General features: G+C 47.4%; 1 protein-coding gene across 3 annotated transcripts; it reads right to left on the bottom strand.

Moving 5' to 3' along the window:
• Positions 1–3,037: 3,037 nt before the first annotated feature.
• On the bottom strand, positions 3,038–21,063 carry LOC136626094 (anaphase-promoting complex subunit 16-like). 3 transcript variants are annotated; one of them, XR_010792631.1, is made up of 3 exons: positions 18,944–19,343; positions 6,457–6,531; positions 3,038–3,461 (listed from the first exon to the last, which is right to left on the bottom strand). XR_010792631.1 is itself a non-coding variant. In XM_066600834.1 (3 exons), the coding sequence occupies exons 1-3, from the start codon at positions 20,800–20,802 to the stop codon at positions 3,394–3,396; spliced, it is 255 nt and encodes an 84-aa protein (XP_066456931.1). In that variant the 5' UTR covers positions 20,803–21,063; the 3' UTR covers positions 3,038–3,393. The 3 variants fall into 3 exon arrangements, 2 of the variants coding, with proteins under 2 accessions (XP_066456931.1, XP_066456932.1); XM_066600834.1 differs by lacking the exon at positions 18,944–19,343 and adding an exon at positions 20,706–21,063 and having other exon boundaries at positions 3,038–3,476; XM_066600835.1 differs by lacking the exon at positions 18,944–19,343 and adding an exon at positions 20,706–21,063.
• Between the last annotated feature and the right edge of the window lie 18 nt (positions 21,064–21,081).

Genomic DNA, 21,081 nt, shown 5'->3' with positions numbered 1-21,081 from the left:
TCCCGAGACTGACCGGAGGACATGGAGAAAGCAGGGTGAGTATTTTCACCTTCCCTCATGGATCCGATCCATGAGGGAAGGTGAAGCTTTTCTTTTTTTTACATCTTACTTCACTTTTCCGCGATCACCGTTATCCATTGGATAACGGCGATCGCGGTACCGGGGACCACTCACCGCGGTCCCCGCTGACATCTCCTGCCTCCCGGCGACCTATAGGAGCCAGGAGCCAGGAGATTTTAAATTTCCCGGGCCGCCGGGGGATGCTGCTGACGTAATGCCGCCTGGCGCGCATGCGCAGAAGGCCGGCTCCAGGGCCCGGAGGACCAGGAGAGCGGGGAGCAGTGCAGCGGACTCGGGTGAGTAATTTCAGCTGCCCTGATAGATCCGATCCATCAGGGCAGCTGAATCTTTAACTTTTTAAAAACGTTTTTTTAACTTTAATGCCGATCGCATTGCCGGGGGGGGGGGGGGTCCCTGCAGCCCAGGATGACAGCTCCATGCTGTCGGCGACCTGCGGACACCGACAGCATGGAGCTGTGACGTCCAGAGCCTGAGGGGCTTTATTCTCTGCAGGACACATGTTTTTATGTCCTCAGAGAATAAAGCCCACTTGGGCAGGACGTAAAAACACTATGGGCTGGTCGTTAAGGGGTTAAAATTAAAACCTGTCACACGTGAAGTGTGAAGTGAAAAACATTTTCTTGTTATAATCTCACCTGTCAAGGGGTGGGATATATTAACCCCTTAAGGACATGACCTATTTGGGGTTTAGAGACGCAACGATTTTCTGGGGATTTTCGTTTCCGCTTTTCAAGAGACATAACTTTTTTTTATTTTTCCATCGACACGGCCAAATAAGGGCTTGTTTTTTGCATGGCGAACTGTAGTTTTTATTGGTATCATTTTTGGGTGCATATAATATATTATAAAACTTTTATAATGTTTTTTGAGAGCAGGGAGAGAAAACATCAATTCTGCCATTCTTTTTTAATTCTCATCAAACAGCATAAATGACACAATATATATTTTTTGCGAAACAGTACGATTACAACAATACCGAAAACATAATTTTTTAATGTTTTCCACTTTTGCATAATAAAACCCTTTTTTGGAATTGATGATTATTTTTGCATAATTGCATTCAAAGTCGCATAACTTTTTTATTTTTCCATGGACGGAGCTCTGTGAGGGCTTGTTTTTTGCGTCACAAGCTGTAGTGCTTTATATACCATTTTGGGGTACATATGGCTTTTTTGATTGCTTTTATTTTGCTTTTTTGGAGGTAAAGGCCGCCTGCAGACAGGCGGAAATTCTGCGGCGGGATTTCTGCCGCTGGAAGCCTGCATAGGATTGCATTAACAAACGCAATCCTATGCAGACGGCCGCAGTTAGGCTTTGTGAAATCTCGCGTGGCAAACAAACCGCGGCATGTTCTATTTCTGCGAGCCCCGCACAGAAACGTCACTCACCCGCTGCTGGCTCCGGTCTGCGCATGCGCCAGCTGCCGGTACATGAAAGATCCGGAGCTGCGGGGCATGGGTGAGTATGCGCTGCTCTCTGCAGGCGCTCGGGTCGGGTCCCGCGGCGAGAATTCTCGCTGCCGGATCTGATCCGGCCGTCTGCAGGCGACCAAAATAAATAAAATAAGCATTTTGCCTCCATTGTTTTTACCATTTTTTGCTGTGCAGGATAATTAGTGTGCTCAAATTGGTGCTCAAACAAGAAATAGGGGAAAATGAGCAAGAAAGGGTTTTCTTTCTTTCTCTCTTTCTGTATTTTTTTACACCATGTCTTTTGTTTTTTACACTGTTTATGTCCCTGAAGGGGACCTCATTCATAACAGCTATGATAGGGCATTGCAGGACTGCTATGGCTTTTCGCTGGTTTTAGCGAACAAAGGCAATGGCAAAGCAGGATGCCTGTATCTGGCGTCCTGTTGCCACGACAACCCGACGGTCCTCGCAATTACATTGCGTGGGTCCAGTAATGTCCAGAGGCAGCGCACTCCCTCTGTGAACCCTTTAAACGCAGCGATCTACATAGATTGCAGCATGTAAAGGGTTAACAGCGGGGATCACTGTCCCAATGCACCCCCGCTGTTGCAGGCTATCGGTATAAGCCAGCTCCTGCTGCCAGATGGCGCAGGATTGTTTTAGATCCCGCGAGATCCACATGACGTAAGGTTATGTAATGTTGCCTTAAGTACCACCCTGCCATGACATAACCCTATGTCCTATGGCGGGAAGGGGTTAAAGGTGTTGTACCAGGATATAAAGTTATTCCCCTATCCACAATATATGATTGATTAGGGTCCTAGTGGTTGGACCCTGACCAATCGCAAAAATGGGGGTCCCAATGGTCTCCACGTGAATGGAGCAAAGGACACACGAGCATGCCACAGCTACGTTTATTTCAATGACAGTGCCTGAAATTGTCGAGTATGAGCGCCAGAGATTGCTGAGCGCTGTCACTGAAGTTAATGGAGCTGCAGCACGCATCACACTCATCCTCACATCCAGCCATGAGGGGTTCATCGGAACACCCATTATTGTAATCGGTGGTCGGATCATAATGTTATCCCCTATCCTGTAGGCAGGGGAATAACTTCATATCTTGGTACAACCCTTTAAGCATCAAGTGAAGAGTCAGCTCTTGATGTGTTGGAAGCAGGTAAAATGGGCAAGTGTAGGAAACTGAGTAACTTTGGCGAAGTAGTAATGACTAGACGACTGGAACAGAGCCCTCCAGAATACCAGGGAGGGCGGTTCCCAAGATGCAATGGTTAGTACCTACCAAAAGCGGTTCGAAGAAGGACAACTGGTGACAGGGTCATGGGCACCATAGGCTCATGTATGCATGTTGAGAGAGACTTTTGTTAAATGTAAATGAGCAAATTAAAGAAGTATAGGGATCATCGCACTGTAAGAGGTCATTAGATACCTCTACACCCTGGACAGTGGATTTCTAAATTACACTTTAGTTTTTTCTTGCTGGCACAACATTACATCTTTCCTCACAATTAAAACACTAATAAAAATGTAACTACAATACTCATCTTTATTTTAGAAAATAAAAACATTTAGCAAAAATGTAACATTATACACAAGTTTTCACTGTATACAAATCTGAAAACAATCATCCCTGTTCATTCCCAGTGAAGGTACAATGGTAAACGGCTTTATGGGTCGGGATAGTCACAAATGGTAGAAGACTTCAACGTGTAGCGATTTGTAGACTCATTCTATGGAGCGGCAACGACTGCAGTATAAGATGCTGGTTTTAGAAGAACAACTGAAGACATGGTAGAGGATGTTGAGCCCTGGTAGTACCTTCTCATGCTTGCACACAACAGTTTAATCGTTTAGTATGGTCCGGCTCAGGGGTGGAAGTGGGCTAGGGGTCATCTGCTTCCAACTCTTCCACTAATCCGGCCAACTTCTCCATCCGGGATACTTGTTGATCTGAAAAGATTAGACCTAAACAAATGTTACTGCAATTAGAACAGGATTCTCTCCAGTCTCTCCAGGTTGCTCCATGATGTCGGGTAATCACTGAGAAGGATCATAAGAAATCACTGCTTTTGACAGGAACATAGTCTTATAACAGTGTACATTGACACTTACAAGGTGCTCTCAAGCTGGTGACAGACTGTCTGAGCAGTTAGAAGACTTAGAAGGTTCTTTAGGGATGCTTCTTTACCCAATTAGTGTAGGCACAGGTTAGACTGTTCATATCTGTGCAAGCGTCTTCGGCACACAGCTGACATAGATTCCCGAGCAGCCTGGCGGAAGCCCGGAGGACACCATGCTAGTCAACTGGGTCCTATGGACATCATTCATGTCAGTTAAGCATGGGGTCCAGCACTTCCAATGTTTAGCTCCTATGATGGAGCCAAACAATGGAAATAATAGTGCAAATGTGAATCCAGCCTAGTTTTTGGCTGTGGATGGAGGGTTTATTATACTATCAGGATCAAATATGGCTGGATATTCAGAGGAAGTGGATAGTTTGATTGAGAAAAGGAGGTCCATCCAAATGTAAAATACCCCATTTTTAATTTTGCATAAAATGCCTTTATCAAAAATACAAATAGTGGGTGCCTTACTTGACTTATGGTCAGTAAATTACGGTGTAGCATAAGCAGAGGCAGTCAACGATAGCAAAGTACAACTCAAATGGTGCATTTCCTTGAAAGCCAACAAAATCTTGGAGATTTTCTACAGTGTAATTGGCTGTGAAAATCAAGACTTCTAGACCAGCTTTTCTCAACTCCAGTCCTCAGAGACCCCTGACAGGTCATATAGGGGGGTCCCTGAGGACTACAGTTGAGAAACACTGTTCTAGACCAGTCAACGCCTTGATGGGCTGCGCCAGCTGTCTTGGCAATGCTGATTGGAGGACCGTCTCTGACTGATGCATATCCCAAGATATGGTGCATATTTCAAAATGTTGGTGCAGAAAATGAACATGGCATGGGGTGGAGGGGGAAGGGGAAGGAAATATCATACTGCAAATGTGCTGCTAATGTAAGCCTTTAAAAAGCTAAGTTGATATTTCTGTTGCCAAATTTTGTGCCTTCTGAAGTGTCTCTCGTTTTGATTGGAAAAATAGCTCTGCATACAACGCTGTTTTTCCAGTCAGAATTAGTGATGAAGGCTCCAAATGTAGCCCAACCTTTGCAGAAGTCCTTACCACCTCATGACATTAGCACAGTCTAGTCTTATAGTTTTCTTAAATCATAAGTCATAGGAGTACAAAAGTGACCAGTCATTTGTAGTAACTCATACCTCTTGTTATAGTTGTATATCTCAAGATCTGTAAGTTATAGCATTAACCTCTTCAGTGGCACGCCCGGAAATTTTCCAGGACTAGCTGCGCTGCCCATAGTGACATAGCCCAGAAGATTTCCTGGCTATGTTTCACTATAGGACCATGCAGAACACAATGCCATAAGCTGTGGCATTGTGCTCTGCCTGCACAGTCCCACAAAGAACCAGTGCAGGACTTTAAAAAAAGAAGCGGGAAGATATAACCGATCTACCGGCAACTTCACGATTCTTCCCTGCACTGTTTACATCTGGCCACGGAAACCATCGGCTTTTCAGACGCCGGCTGATGGTCCGCGTGCAGGGAGAGCTGGTGACCAACTGTCAGATGATAGCCGGGCACCAGCTCTTACAGCAGAGAACAAAGAAAACCTCCAATCTCCGCTGTTTAACCCTTTACATACCGCAATCACTGTGACCGCAGCATGTAAAGTGCTGACAGCTGAGAACGGAGAAAACCTCTGATCTCCGCTGTTTAACCCTTTAACATGTTGTGGTCTGTGCGACTGCAGCATGTAAAGGGCTGACAGAAGCAGAGGGCTCCCTCTGTCACCATTGGACAGCTCTCCCTGCCACGTGGACCATCGGCTCGTCAGAAGCCGGCCGATGGTCTCCATGGCAGGGAGAGCTGGTGATCGGCTGTCAAATGAAAGCCGTGTCACCATCAGAACCCTCGCAATGTGATCAGGCGGTTCTGAAGGGTCTCAGTTGCATCCGGAGGCTTGAATATAGCCTCCGGGTCTGCCAGCTAAATTAGGCTATGGCGCTAAGACTCTTTCTGAGCTTCATAGCCTGTCTAATACCCTACTATGCCTCAGCATTCCAGAGTATTAGAAGAATAAAAAAAAGGATTATGCAAGTTCCTTAAAAAAGACAAAAATGTAAAAAAAATGGAAAAGTTAAAAAAATTATAAAAAAAACAACAATAAAAATGCCAAAACCCCACCATTCTCCCTTTAGGGCTTATTTAGACGGGCATATATCGGTCAGGTTTTCACGCCCGGCTGATATACGCTGCCCCTTTCTGCAAGGGGAGGAGCTAGTGCATTGAACTCCCGCCCCCTCTCTGCCTCTTGCTACTGTTTGCAATGGAGGGTTGGGTCAGGGGCGGAGCTATGTTCCATCCTGTTCTGCCCCCTCCATTGCAAGCAATGGCGAGGGTCAGAGAGGGGACGGGATCTCAGTTCACCAGCTCCCCGTCCCATCTCACCTGTTTCTGGGCTGGTGCACTGAGCTGATTTCTGCAGGAAGCAGACAGCTCCATAATCACTGCAGTGGCAGGGCTCGGTATTGCATCAAATTTTCCATTCATTTCAATGACTGCAATGCCAGGGCTGGCCACCGCACTGAGAAGGAAGCTGTCTGCTTCCTGCAGATTTAAACTTAGTGCATTGGCCCTACAAACAACTGATCGGTGGGGTTCCTGGTAACGGACTTCCACCAAGCTACTATTGATGATCTATCTTCAGGATAGGTCACCAATAGTTTACAAACTCTTTAATTCACTTCCCTCAGCCATAAAACAGGCATGCATTACTTAATACAGTTTGATAGAAGAGAAATCTGTAGCATGAGTTTCTGTTTGCTGGTGTAGACTGGATTACGGTCATGATTTGCACTCGTTACTTACCATGTTTCACCTGCTTCAGCGCTGTTGCGACTTGATAACTGAACACGGATTCACAAAGGAATCCCTCTGAGCCATCTGCAAACAGAAGGATAGAAAAACGCATAAGCAACGTTCTTGACCAGACTGCACTATTGTATGTCCTGCCTACAAGTTGTAGAACATCTACGGACACTGGCCAGGATTCCAATCATTTCCACCTACTTTTACTGACATGTGCATATTATGGCCCCCCGTGCACGCTTATGGACTACTAGCGCCAAACACATGTCTAGGTTAAATGGCCGTTGATGAAACTGTCCCGCATCTGCAGGCGCGTGTAGTGTGTGTTTGCGATAGAAACATTACATTGTTAGCGTTACCGGCGACCATGACAGATATTAGGGACGACAATCTCTGTACATTGCTGCAGAATATGTTGGAGCTATAGAGGTAACAAGAAAATGAAGACCAGCACAAGTAACCATTTCTCCGCATTCACATGGGCGCTTGCGTATTTCGGTCTGTAAATACGCTGTTGCCTTGTGCTTTGCGGCGTATTGGTATTCTTTTACTTCACATAAATATGCAGCGTATTTCCGCATGTAATAGAAACGTGCGAAATCTTCTTGATTTTGTGGGTAAATACGTAGCGATTACGCAGGTTTCCTGTGTATTTTGTGTGCATTTGCGCATGCACATTGATTTCAATAGGCTTCTACAGTGCGTAATAGACACTAAGATACCGTGCTTCCTTAAAAAGAAGACCCTGTCTTATATTAACCCCTTAAGGACACGGCCTATTTTGGGCTTAAGGATGCAGCTATTTTTGGCAGATTTTTATATCCATTTTTCAAAAGCCACTTTTTGTCGCCACGGCCATATAAGGGCTTATTTTTTGCATGGCGAACTATAGTTTTTATCGGTGCCATTTTTTTTTACTCTAAATCATCACTGTTATCTATTGGATAACAGTGATCACGTCCCCGGTGACATCTCTCTGCACATGGTACCCAGGAGCAGAGGGATTTAAAATTTCCCGGGGCACGAGCCCCTCTGCGCAGAAGGATACTTCAGGTCCCAGAAGATTGGGACATCGCGGAGGACCCGGAGTGAGTATTTTCACCTCTCCTTATGGATCCGATCCATGAGAGGAGATGGAACAAACTTCTTTCCAACCTTTTAAAACTTTTTCGTAATCGCCGCTTTCCATTGGATAGTGGCAATCACGTGCACAGGGGACCGGTCACCTCGGTCTCCAGTGACATCTCCTGGTTCCCGGCTACCTTCAGGAGTCGGCATCCAGGAGACTTTAAATTTGCCGGGGCTCCTGGCCTTCTGCGCATGCGCGTGACGTCATACATCTGGCACACATATGCAGAAGAGCAGTGACGGGTCCCAGAGAACCAATTCCCCGTGGGACACCACGGACAAGGCGGGTGAGTAATCTCAGCTGCCCTGATGGATCGGATCCATCAGGGCAGCTGAATCTTAATCTTTTTTTAACTATTTATTCATTTAATTGCGATCGGCGCTATACACCGGATCACATTGCCGGGGAGGGGGGGGGGGGAGGGCAATAGGGCTTTAATTCTAAGAGGATGCATGTTTTTATGTCCTCCAGGATTAAAGCCCACTTAGCTAGGACGTAAAAAGGCAATGGGGCCGTCACTAAGAGGTTAAAGTTGAAAGTGTAAATTGTTACAGATGCCCATAATCCCACTGACAGATGATGTCACAGGAAATCAGGTGACCGCTGCAGCCAATGAGAAGCTGCAGTGTCACCATCCATTCTCCTGGCATCGGCGCTCAGACCCTGCTAGCTGCGATGCCAGGAGTTCAAGAACATGATGCTGCATTTATCATTGGCTACAGAGGTCACGTGACTTCCTATGCCCCTCCCCCTGAGTCTGCAGCAGACTGCAGTGCTGAGTCCTGGCGTACGCGTGTATCTCTGTATATTATTTTCACACAGGGCGTCCTACTGAAAAGGGGTTGTCCGGTAACCGGAGAGTCCTTAAACATAGACATATACCTTATATTTACTATCTACAATGCAGTAACAATAAAGCAATATGACCGTTGTTCTCAAACAGCTGAGCGATCTCTCCGAATATAAGTGCGAGATTTACTAAACTGAATAAGGCAAAATTCTGGCTCAATCTTAGGCTGAAGCGGTGCGCCCCCTGTGTACGTATGATGTAACTACACGCTATGCCTCACACTCACTCATCATCACCATAGCATCTACAGGGCGGTCCACGGAAAAGGACGGCAGCCCACACTGTCTATAAGAAAGTCTATCAATGTTGTCCATAGCAACCAATCACAGCGCAGCTTTCATTTCTTATACTGCTGAGGTAAGATGAAAGCTGCGCTGTGATTGGTTGCTATGGCAACAAAGATTTTCTTTTAGACAGCTTTGATGAGAGTGTGGTGACGGGCTAATATTCCGTGGCCCATCCTGTACAAGAAGCTTCATTAGAATATTGCTTACTGGGAAATATTGTAATTAGATGCGCCAAGAATATAACAAAAGTCTGGAAGCTGCTGAACAGTCCCCCCGTGGCTACAGAAATATGGCGGAGGGGGCATGCAGAGGGACCTCCATGTTGGTTCACCCCGAGTACTTTGTGGATTAGGAACAAAGGACGCCTTTACATTATAACTATTATTCCTAAGGGCTCGTGTCCTCGGGTGGTCTTTCACCGCCTATTACACATGCGTTGCACGGCCACGTAATGCGTGCTGAATGGAGCTAATGAGAGTAAATGGACCTTCATTAGTCCTTGCACATGAGCGTATAGACACTGCATGTAGATACCAGCGAGAACTAGATCGCAGCATGCTCTATTCTCCGGCGTACCACGCAGAGTGAGCCGTATACGTTTGTATAAGCAGCGTATGCAAACCTGTCCATACACAATACATTATGTACGGGCGGCGATTCATACGCAACGCAGATATGACACAGCGGGGGATTAAAAAAAAGACAGCCACACTGCGCATGACCGCGGCCGTGAGATACGCAGATATGCGCAGTACACTAGCTGCCCGTACGCGGTATCACAAACACTGGTAAAACGCTGCGAGGGCACCTGTGGACATGAGCCCTAAGGCCGCTGAGGAATTCTCCTGAGCATGGATATATATATATAGATTGCAGTCGCCGTCGGGACGGGCTTCCCAATAATACACCATATCCCTGCAGCACATCATATATTCTGTCACACAAGTACCACGTCCGCTGCCGGATATCCATACTAATAGTATACATGCTAAAGTAAGGCCCAATGTCCACAGGCGGATTCGATTTGTGGAACCAGTGCTGGAGAACCGCAAATCAAGCCGTCCATAGGGATGCATGGATGTTCGCAAAGCAATGACAAGCATGCAGATGTGATTTTTCCCACACACCGCATACAGGGCTCAGGCAGGCAGATCAGCCGGAAGGTCAGTTTCTTATTTTGATATCTGATGTTCAAAGCAGCTTTCAAAGATGGCGCCGTTGTGCTGACTTTCCACAATGCCCTGCGCTCTCCCCCCTCGGTGTGCGAGCTCCCAATGACTGGCCTCGCTCAGCTCCCGTCCTGGCCACGCCCACCTCTAGTGAACTAATCTAAGTCTCTTCCCGCCCACGCCAGCCCTCGAGGCAACTACTTGTCAGCACCCCAAGCCCCATGGCGATAAGTTGTCAGCACCCCAAACCTCACAGCGACTAGTTGTCAGCATCCCAACCCCCGCGGCAACTAGTTGTCAGCACCCCAACCCCCGCGTCGACAAGTTGTCAGCCCCCCAACTCCCGCGGCGACTAGTTGTCAGCACCCCAACCCCCGCGGCAACAAGATGTCAGCACCCAAACCCCCATGACGATAAGTTGTCAGCACCCCAAACCCCACAGCGACTAGTTGTCAGCATCCCAACCCCCGTGGCAACTAGTTGTCAGCACCCCAACCCCCGCGTCGACAAGTTGTCAGCCCCCCAACTCCCGCGGCGACTAGTTGTCAGCACCCCAACCCCCGCGGCAATAAGATGTCAGCACCCAAACCCCCGCGGCGACTAGTTGTCAGCACTCCAACCCCCGAGGCGACTAGTTGTCAGCATCCCAACCCCCGCGGCAACTAGTTGTCAGCACCCCAACCCCCGCGGCAACTAGTTGTCACCACCCCAACCCCCGCGTCGACAAGTTGTCAGCCCCTCAACTCACGCGGCGCCTAGTTGTCAGCACCCCAACCCCCGCGGCAACAAGATGTCAGCACCCAAACCCCGTGGCGACTAGTTGTCAGCACCCCAAACCCCGAGGCAACTAGTTGTCAGCACCCCAACCCCCGCGGCGACTAGTTGTCAGCACCCTAACTCCCGCGGCGACTAGTTGTCAGCTTTTAACCCGCGCGGGGACTAGTTGTCACCCCCCAACTCCTGCGTCCACTATTTGTCACCACCCCAACTCCTGTGTCGAAAAGTTGTCAGCACCTGAACCCCCGCGGCGACAAGTTGTCAGCACCCCAACTCCTGCGGCAACTAGTTGTCAGCACCCCAACCCCCGCGTCGACAAGTTGTCAGCACCCTAACCCACACAGCAACTAGTTGTCCGCACCTCAACCATTCAAAATAGTCATGGCTCTCCTCCCTGCACAAACAGGATTGTGTCTGAGATGAGACACGTCTGTATAGATAACACAGGACCACTATTCACAATACTCACAGCTCACCTCCTCTCCTCCCTGCACATACAGGATTACAGTGAGAGGTGACACCTATTTGTAGAGAACACAGGACCCACCATTAACAATAGTCACAGCTCACCTCCTCCCATCCCTGCACAGACAGGATTGCACTGAGAGGTGACACCTATATATAGATAACACAGCAGCCACCATTCACAATAGTCACAGCTCACCTCCTCCCCTCCCTGCACAGACAGGATTATACTGAGAGGTGACACCTATATATAGATAACACAGGATCACCATTCACAATAGTCACAGCTCACCTCTCCTCTCCCTGCACAGACAGGATTACACTGAGAGGTGGCACCTATATATAGATAACACAGGACCACCATTCACAATAGTCACAGCTCACCTCCTCTCCTCCCTTCACAGGCAGGATTATAGTGGGTGGGTTGTTGGCTCACTGGGCAGGTCAGTGGCAGGGGCAGTTATACAACCCACTCCCCTCCCCCCCTGCAATAAGTTATGGCAGCCCCCTCCCCCACTCCCATGAGAGAAGTTATGACAGCCCCCGCTCCCAGTAGTAATACTTACCCTCCAGCTGATGACAGGTTGACACTCCGGTCCGGATCGTCTCTAGTACGGACTGTGCATGCGCAAATAATCTGACGCGTGTTCCTGAGCCGGCAGGCGCTACTGCGCCTGCGCAAAAAAACAGGCGCGCACCCCTGGCCCGAGGAGTGCTACTACGTATGCCAGAAAAAAAGAGAAGTGCGTTTACGGCCCGACAAGAGGAGAAGACTGAAGATAGGGAGCACTCCTGTAGGTAAGTATATATCTTCTGTATGGCTGATTTACAAAGCACAAAGTATATTACAAAGTGCTTTGTAATGGCCATACAGAAGTGCATACATACATTTGTCAGGGCCAGACAACGCCATAAAGTGCGGTGGAGCGGAGTGCACATCATAAGCTAGGCCTCCACAAACGGGCAGACACCTGAGGGCAGACGTCGTTGCCGCACGTATGTGATTATTAGGCTAGCAGGGGTACCAGCGTTGCCCCGGATAAGGGTGGGTTCACACAGGGCGGATTCCCGTCGGAAATCTCGCGGTTTGGCCGCAGCAAAAACCGCGAGATTTCCGCCGGGAGAACCGCCGCGGTTTAAGCTGCGGAGGCTTTGAAGCAGCTCGGCCGCATGCTTTTCCGTTGCGGCCGGCGCTCCCATAGAGGAGAGCGCGGCCGCGGTTTCAACCGGATTTAATGCAGCGGATTAGCCGTCCCGTGTGGACGAGGTTTCTGAGAAATCTCATCCACATGGCTGGCTAATCCCGAGATTAGCGGCCGCGGGCGAGTCTGCTGCGGCAAATCCGCGGCAAATCCGCCCTGTGTGAACCCAGCCTAAAACTTGAATGAATGCCACATTAACATGGATTGAGATTTTAAAGAAAATCTGGGTTTCCCATAGCAACCAACCACAGCGCAGCTTTTATTTTACCTCAGTAGTATAAAAAATACCAACCAATCACAGAGCAGCTTTTATTTTACCTCAGTAGTATAATATATACCAACCAATCACAGCACAGCTTTTACTTTACGTCAGTAGTATAATACATACCAACCAATCACAGCACAGCTTTTACTTTACGTCAGTAGTATAATACATACCAACCAATCACAGCACAGCTTTTACTTTACGTCAGTAGTATAATATATACCAACCAATCACAGCACAGCTTTTACTTTACGTCAGTAGTATAATACATACCAACCAATCACAGCACAGCTTTTACTTTACATCAGTAGTATAATACATACCAACCAATCACAGCATAGCTTTTACTTTACCCTAGCTGTGTAAGAAATGATTTTGACAATTGTATTTCCCATCCATTTTTTGCTCTTCCTGTAATTCGCCTCACAAGGACAAGTCAATCACAGAACATGGCCATTACTTACTGAGTGAGGAGTGCATATAGACAAGTCAGCTCTAGCGCATCTGATGACGAGAGCATTTGTAATGACCATCAATAAGGCTCAAGGGCAAACACTGAGGCCCAATGTCCCCAACCGAAAGATACACAAAGGGAAACATGGCCGTCCGCAATGAAATAAAGCATGTGGATTTGATTTGCGGACCTTTCGGTCCAGAAACAAGTTGCAGCATGCTCCATTTCAGTGCGGATCCCTCATGGACGACTTCCATTGCAGTCAATGGAAGCAGTCTGACCCGCGGCCCACGCGTATCTAACTGTGCCGCCGGGCAGCGGATCCCGCGGGAAAGCAGGAGACTTGAAAAAAATCCTCCACTGCGCATGTACGGCGGCACGCCAGCCGGCACTGCCGCACACATACGTAGTGAAGAAAATAGAAGACCCGGACGGGTAAGCAGTGTCCTCGTCCACGGACAGAGTGGGAATCCACTGCGGGCTACTGCCACGGAATCCGACCCGCCCGTGGACATGAGGCCTTATGGTAGGTGGTGTACATTTTCTCATGGGCACCTATGCGCCGCACTCACATGTATACAGCCCACAAAACCTTTATATCCTAGCAAAAGATGACAAGACCAGAAACGTACAGAACTGCGCTGACAGCAGATCGCGGCTACATTCCTTTCACTATTTCATAAAAAACACAAATTCCACGCAGATGGAAATATGCTATAGCCCCCCCTTGGCTCATGTGCTGGGATAGCGCTGCCGCCGCACACGGCTGGGGTCAGGGGTTGGCCACGGCAGTCATGTGTGTATATGAACATGTCACCCCAGCAGCATGTCAAGAAAAGCCAGCGAAGAAGCCTGGAGCAGTGGAGAAGACTAACCACTTTACCCCTCATCCACTCCATCCATGGCAGGGCGGCTGTCTCTGACAGCTGACACCCGCCTGTAACAGCCGCCATCAGCGTTCACATTGATCGCAGCTGTTAATCCTTTAAATCGATCTGACAGCGGCATTTAAATGCCCCAATCGGCATTTAGTGGTCCAAAACAGCCCCCTCGCGATGAGATTGCAAGGTGCGGTTTGGTTGTCATGACACCCTGGGCCTCCTGAAGATTCCCAAGGCTACCATGAAGAGACTGACTGTCAGCATACAGCATAATGCAATACTATGGTACTGCATTACACAGTATGGCCTCATGCCCATGGCCGGGTCCATTTCCACCTGTGAAATATCGCAGCAGAATCAGACCTGGCGTCCCCCAGACACCCTATAGCAGTGATGACGAACCTTTTAGAGACCGAGTGCCCAAACTGGAACCCAAAACCCACTTATTTATCGCCCCAGCGGTAATAGTGACTGCGCACAGCGACCTCAGTGTTCATAGTGACATCCCACAGCGGATTTATTTAGCTTCACAATACATTATATGGTGCATTAAAGAGAACCATAAAAAACTACAATTCGCCCCACAAGAAGCAACAAGCCCTCAGACAGCTGCGTTATCGGAAAAATAAAACGGTTCGGATTTTCTGAATGTGGGGAAGAGAAACGAATCTTATATAAAACCGCCTGCAGGCTTTTCTTGCACCGCACTTTGACCCCTTTGTGTGACCTTTGGTGGATGATTTTGGTGTCATTAGATTTGTGACATCCTCACCACCGCCGTAAAATCATGAAATTAGAGTTTGATGCATTGAGTGACTCTCAGGCCGGGTCAAAGCTCCTATGTTAAGTCTAGCGGCGCTGTTGTGCTTCACGCACTGATTATGAGCGCTATAACCAGCGATAAGGTATTGCTGTACAGAAGTCATGGAATGCCTTACCATAGCAATCACTGCTGCTATGGAGCAGGTCCGCTTCAGGGCTTATTCACGCCTGTCCGATATACGGTGTCCCTTTCTGCAGGTGGAGGAGGTGGGCTGGTCCAGGAGCAGTGCACTGAGGTCCCGCCCCATCTCTGCCCCTCGCCACTATATGCAATCGGAGGGGGCAGGATGAGGTGGAACTTATCTCTGCCATCCCCACCCTCCTGCCCCTCCCATTGTAAACAGTGGCGAGGGGCGTAGAGGGGGCAGGAGCTCAGTGCACTGCTCCCGGCCCGCCTCCTCCCCCTGCAGAAAGGGACACCGTATATTGGGCGGGTGTAAAAACCAGGACAATATACGGACGTCTGAATAAGCCCTCAGGGAAATAAACAGTGTAAATAAACTAAAGAAATAATGTAAAGAAATAAAATACCTTGGTTTTTTACTTGTTTACCGCTATTTGCAAGAAAAAAAATTACTAATTTCAGAAAAACCTCACATATGTGGTATCATTGTGTCCGTAATGAGCACACGAACTATCCTGCGCAGCAAATACCTCCAAAAAAGAGCAATAAAGGCAATCCAAAGAGCCATATGTACCCCGAAATGGAACAAATAAAAACTACAGTTCGTGACGCAAAAAACAAGCCCTGACAAAGCTCTGTCCATGAAAAAATCAAAAACGTTATGTGACTTTGAATGTGATGAAGTGGAAAAACCTAAAAAAAATTATGTTTTTGGCATCGTTGTAAACGTATCGAACTGCAGAAAAAATGTATTGCGTCATTTATACTGTTAGACCTCATGTCCACGCGCTTAGAATCCGCAGCGTTTCTCCTGCACGCGGATCCGCGCCTCATAGGGATGCATTGCACACCCGCAGGTAGTTAAATACCTTTGGATGTCATTTCCCGCGTCAGGCGTGGATCCGTGTGCGGGAGAAAAAATGGACATGCTCCATTTTCGTGCGGGTCTCCCGCGGGGACGGCTCCCGCAGGCTTCTATTGAGGCCTATCGAAGCCGTCCGGATCCGCGGGAGACCCGTACCAGAATTAAACTCACCTGCTCCGGACGATGCGGTTCTTCCCTTCTTCGCGACCGGATCTTCTTTCTTTGGCCCGGCAGATGTGCCCGGCGCATATGCGCTGCACGCCGCCGGCGTGTCGAGCACATCCGCCGGGTCGGAGAATGAAGATCCGGCCGCGAAGGAAGGAAGATCCGCATCCTCCGGAGCAGGTGAGTTTATTCTGATGTTTAGGCATCATGTCTGCGGGGCAGGAGGGACCCGCTGCAAGATTCTACATGAAGAATCCGCGGCGGGCCTGATTTTCCCCGTGGACATGAGGCCTTAGATTGTCGCTGTAAAAAAAAAAAAATTAAAAACAATGGCAGAATTAATTAATAAAAACTATAGTTGACCACGCAAAACATAAGACCTTATACGACTGTGTCGACTGGAAAATTAAAAGTTGTGGCTCTTGAAAACTAAATGAAAATCCCTCAGAAATCGTTGCGTTCTTAAGCCCAAAATAGGCCATGTCCATAAGGGGTTAACCGCTTAACATCACAGGACCACAGATCGCGGTATGATGTAATGCTATACATTAGATCATACTGTAGGAGCGATCAACGCATCACAAGTTGTTGTCCCCTCTGGGGACTAAAGAAAAAGGTAAAATTACATTTTTACTGATTATTAAATTAAAAAAGCTAATAAAAGTTAAAAAAAAACCCTTTTGCCATATTTATAATAAAGGGATCTAAATAGTAATACAAAAATACATATTTAGTATCGCAGCGTCCGTAAAAGTCTGATCTATCAAAGTAATGCATTATTTACCCTGCATGGTGAACATCATCAGAACTAGAGATGAGCGAGCCTACTCGGCCAAGCCCCTTTTTTGCCTGAGTACCGCGATTTTCGAGACCTTCCGTACTCGGGCGAAAAGATTCGGGGGGCGCCGTGGGTGAGTGGGGGGGTGCAGCGGGAGTGGGGGGGAGAGGGAGAGAGAGAGGGATCCCCCCTGTTCCCCGCTGCTACCCCCCGCTCCGCCACGCCGCCCCCCGAATCTTTTCACCCGAGTACAGAAGTACTCGAAAATCGCGGTGCTCGATTGAGTAATTACTCGAAACGAGTAGGTTCGCTCACCTCAGAACATAAAAATAAAGAACACCAGAATTGTGCTTTTTTGGTCACCCCTATATCCAAGAAAAAATTTAATAAAAAATGATCAAAAAGCCGTATGTACGCCAGAATGGTAGCAATGGAAACAACGGGGCGTCCCGCACAAAATGAGATGTCACACAACTATGTCGAAAAAATGAAAAAGTTATAGTTGTCAGACGATGGCAGCAGGAAATAATTTTTAAAAATTACATATCTTCGAAAAACAAAAAAAAGGAGTACAGCCCAAAAAAAACCTATATAACTTTGGTATTATAAGTATTCGTACTGACCCATAGAATAAAGTTATCAGGTCATTCTTGTTGCAGTCTGTACGCCGTAAAAACAAGACACACCCAAGATGGCGGAATTTAGTTTTTTTTCCATTTCACTCCACTGAGAAGTTTTTCTGTACATTATATAGTACATTATATAGTACCACTGAAAAACACAACTCGGCCCGCAAAATACAAGCCCTCATAGAGCGACGTCGATGAATAAATGAAGGAGTTATGATTTTTTAAAAGGGGAGAGGAAAAAGCGAAAATGGAAAAACAAGGGCCGTGTCATTAAGGGGTTAAAACACATATATACAGAGCAAAAAATATATAACCATCACTTGCATCATATATACACTTCTGTACATCCCATATGCCCCCTGTATATACAGATAACGACAGTTATCACACATTTTATATATAATGTGAGCCCTCACTGACCGACTCTGAGGCTGACTTCACACTGCGCTCGTCAACGTGCGATTTCACCGCGGATGCGAGGCGTCTTTTGTATTAAAAACATCTGGCATCACTTCAGAGAAGTAGCGATCCTCCGCCGCGGCTGATCACGGAGTTTCTCCCATCGTTCTCATTGGTGAGACGCCTCATTGCATCGCGTGCATCTAGCACATGGAGCGATGCTGCCGCCGGCCCCACTGACAACAATGGCCGCTGCGATGTGAAGGCGCGCCCAAAGACGGTACGTGTCGCGATTCTTTTCCTGTATCGCTTTGTGGTGCAATGTGGGTAAACAATCGCTCATGCGTATGACCCCGTTCAAAAGAATGGGGATCATATTCACATCCCGCAAGGCACAAGACTCGTGGGAGAATCTTGCCCGTGTGAAGCCGGCCTGACTCATCACTAATTCCCTAAGGCCGCTCTCACGCACGCATTAGCACATCATGGCGTTTTACTGCGATTTCGCGCGGCCTTTTCTAAGGCATTCCACTATTTGTCAGCGTTTTTTGAAGCGCCCCACTATGGGTGATGAGGTGCGTTAAAAAGTGCTAAAATGCACGAAAATAGAGCAGACAGCGCTTGAAAATCACAGCGTTAGACATGCTGCGTCCGAGCGCTAGTCGGCAGAACATCACTGAAATCAATGGAGGCGTTGTGCCGCGATTAAGCATCGCAGTAAAAAGCGGGCTGTGTGAGAGCGGCCTTACTCCCCATGGCGGACAAACATGACATTTGGCGCAACTGTTCCTTAGATCCTAAGTAGGAAAAGTAACGGGGTCACAACTGGATTATACAATTCTAGCCAAGGAAGCACGTGGTCACCTCCACGCGGTGTTTCCTGGGTAACGTGAAGAACCAGGCAAAATGGGGAACATACTATAATCCTCGGTTCCTGTTCTCTGTACCAAACTAACTGGGGCGAAGCCGAGTATATCAGCCAGTATATATATATATATATATATACACACACACACAACACCCGTATGCGCATAGCGCTCACACCATACATACAGCACCATCATCCACCGGCCATACACGCCTTCTACACAGGAATATGGGGTCGGACACATATACTCTATCATATATATATATACAGAACAGAGATCAGAAGGCAGCGCCCCAGAGTAGGGGGGGGGGGGGGATTTATATTTACCAATTTAATAAATATAATATTTTTATCTCACCCTGCGGTAACCGGGTTTCCCTGGGGAGCGCCGCTGGGTCAAAGATCCAGGCCGGCAGGAAGAACCAGATAATCGGGTGGTTGAGGTGATAGATATGCTGGTCGCCGGTCCTTACGACATCACATCATGGAGAGCATCGGAGGGAAATACGAATATATAAGTATAAACCGGAGAGAGATAGACAATAGCAGAAACTAAATAAAAATCCCCAGCGAGCGGTCCGGACCATGCGGAAGGGGCGGGCCCAGGGGATTATACAACGCTTCTTTAGATGAGGGGTGCACTCGGTGTGAGGCACCCTGTGAAGTAGGTCCGGCACATTTATATGTCTGTTGGAGTCCGTTCACTGCAGCGCTGGGAATATTTATATAGAACACACATATACAAACGTTATACAACATCCAGACAATCATATACAGACAGTATGCACACAAGGTATAATGTGCATTCACAGCATGCACACGGTGTATTATTTAGGCCGCCTGCAGACGGCTGGGTCGGAGAATTCTCGCAGCAGGATCCGATCCGCGCCCCGGCAGTGAGCAGTGCGGCTCACCTTCTTCCGCGTCTTCTCCACTCTGTGATGTGCAGGCTGCCACCCAGCGGGCACATGCGCAGAGCGGAGGCGGCGTGCCAGGGGTGACATCTCTGTGTGGGCCTCTGTGAGACCCGCACAGAAATAGAACATGTCATGATTTGTTTACCGCGTGTGATTTCACACGGACAAATCACGGCCGTCTGCATAGGATTGCGTTTTGCAAAGCAATCCTATGCAGGCGGGCACGGGCGGAAATTCTGCGAGAAATCCCGCCGTGGAATTTCCGCCCGTGTGCAGGGGACCATAGTCATATACAATGTATACCAACTATACAGTGTAGTATACAGGCATATCTATATACAGTGTACTACATATAGAATATACACACTATGCCCACAGTGTATTATACTACCATATACACACACTGCACACTGTAGTATACAGCCATATATACACACTATACATACCGGTAGTATACAGCCATATAGACACACTATACATAGCATACAGCCATATACACACACATACATAGTATACAGCATATATACACACACTATACATAGTATACAGCCATATATACATACATACATAGTATACAGCCATATATACACACATACATAGTATACAGCCATATATACACACTATACATAGTATACAGGCATATCTATATACAGTGTACTACATATAGAATATACACACTATGCCCACAGTGTATTATACTACCATATATACACACACTGCACACTGTAGTATACAGCCATATATACACACTATACATACCGGTAGTATATAGCCATATACACACACATACATAGTATACAGCCATATACACACACACACACTGTAGTATACAGCCAAATATACACACATACATAGTATACAGCCATATATACACACTATACATACCAGTAGTATACAGCCATATATACACACTATACATAGTATACAGCATATATACACACTACACATACTATACAGCATATATACACACTATACATACCAGTAGTATACAGCCATATACACACACATACATAGTATACAGCCATATACACACACAAACATAGTATACATCATATATACACACTATACATACCAGTAGTATACAGCCATATACACACACAAACATAGTATAGAGCATATATACACACACTATACATAGTATACAGCATATTAACACATACATAGTATACAGCAAATATACACACATATGAGCAGACTACATACACCAGACGTGCAGCAGAGTGAAGCTTCTCTCCTTCGGCAGTAGGAGCTCCGAGGCTCCGCAGAGCCGCTCACCATGATGTAATCCTGCGGAGGGCATATTAACTTTTTCTTCCCCAGTTCTGCCTAAACTCAGCAATTCAAGCAACCTTAGGGTTAGGGTTTAGGCTTGGGCTTAGTTGCCGACCCTCCTACGGCCGTGCTGCTGCTTGTTTAACTACCCGGCCACACGTGCACATCTCCAAAGGGGGTGTGTCCCCAACAACCAATCAGGTCGCTGGAATCGCTCACTGCTACTGAACTGCGGCTGAAATCCCAAATATGCCTCCCGGCTACTCTGTGTTGCAGTTCTGCAGGAAGAAGAGACAGTAGTCACGTG

This window comes from Eleutherodactylus coqui, chromosome 4, assembly GCF_035609145.1.
Source record: "Eleutherodactylus coqui strain aEleCoq1 chromosome 4, aEleCoq1.hap1, whole genome shotgun sequence".
Lineage (NCBI taxonomy): Eukaryota > Metazoa > Chordata > Amphibia > Anura > Eleutherodactylidae > Eleutherodactylus > Eleutherodactylus coqui.
This window is presented reverse-complemented; position numbering and strand designations above follow the sequence as displayed.

What these genes read in the sequence shown, in the direction of transcription:
- LOC136626094 (XM_066600834.1), bottom strand. Translation starts at nt 20,802, where the DNA reads ATGCCCTCCGCAGGATTACATCATGGTGAGCGGCTCTGCGGAGCCTCG. An exon ending in CACTCTGCTGCACGTCTGGT is followed by an intron (nt 6,532 to 20,705) that starts GTATGTAGTCTG and finishes TTCTGTTTGCAG; the next exon opens with ATGGCTCAGAGGGATTCCTT. An exon ending in GCTGAAGCAGGTGAAACATG is followed by an intron (nt 3,477 to 6,456) that starts GTAAGTAACGAG and finishes ACATTTGTTTAG; the next exon opens with GTCTAATCTTTTCAGATCAA.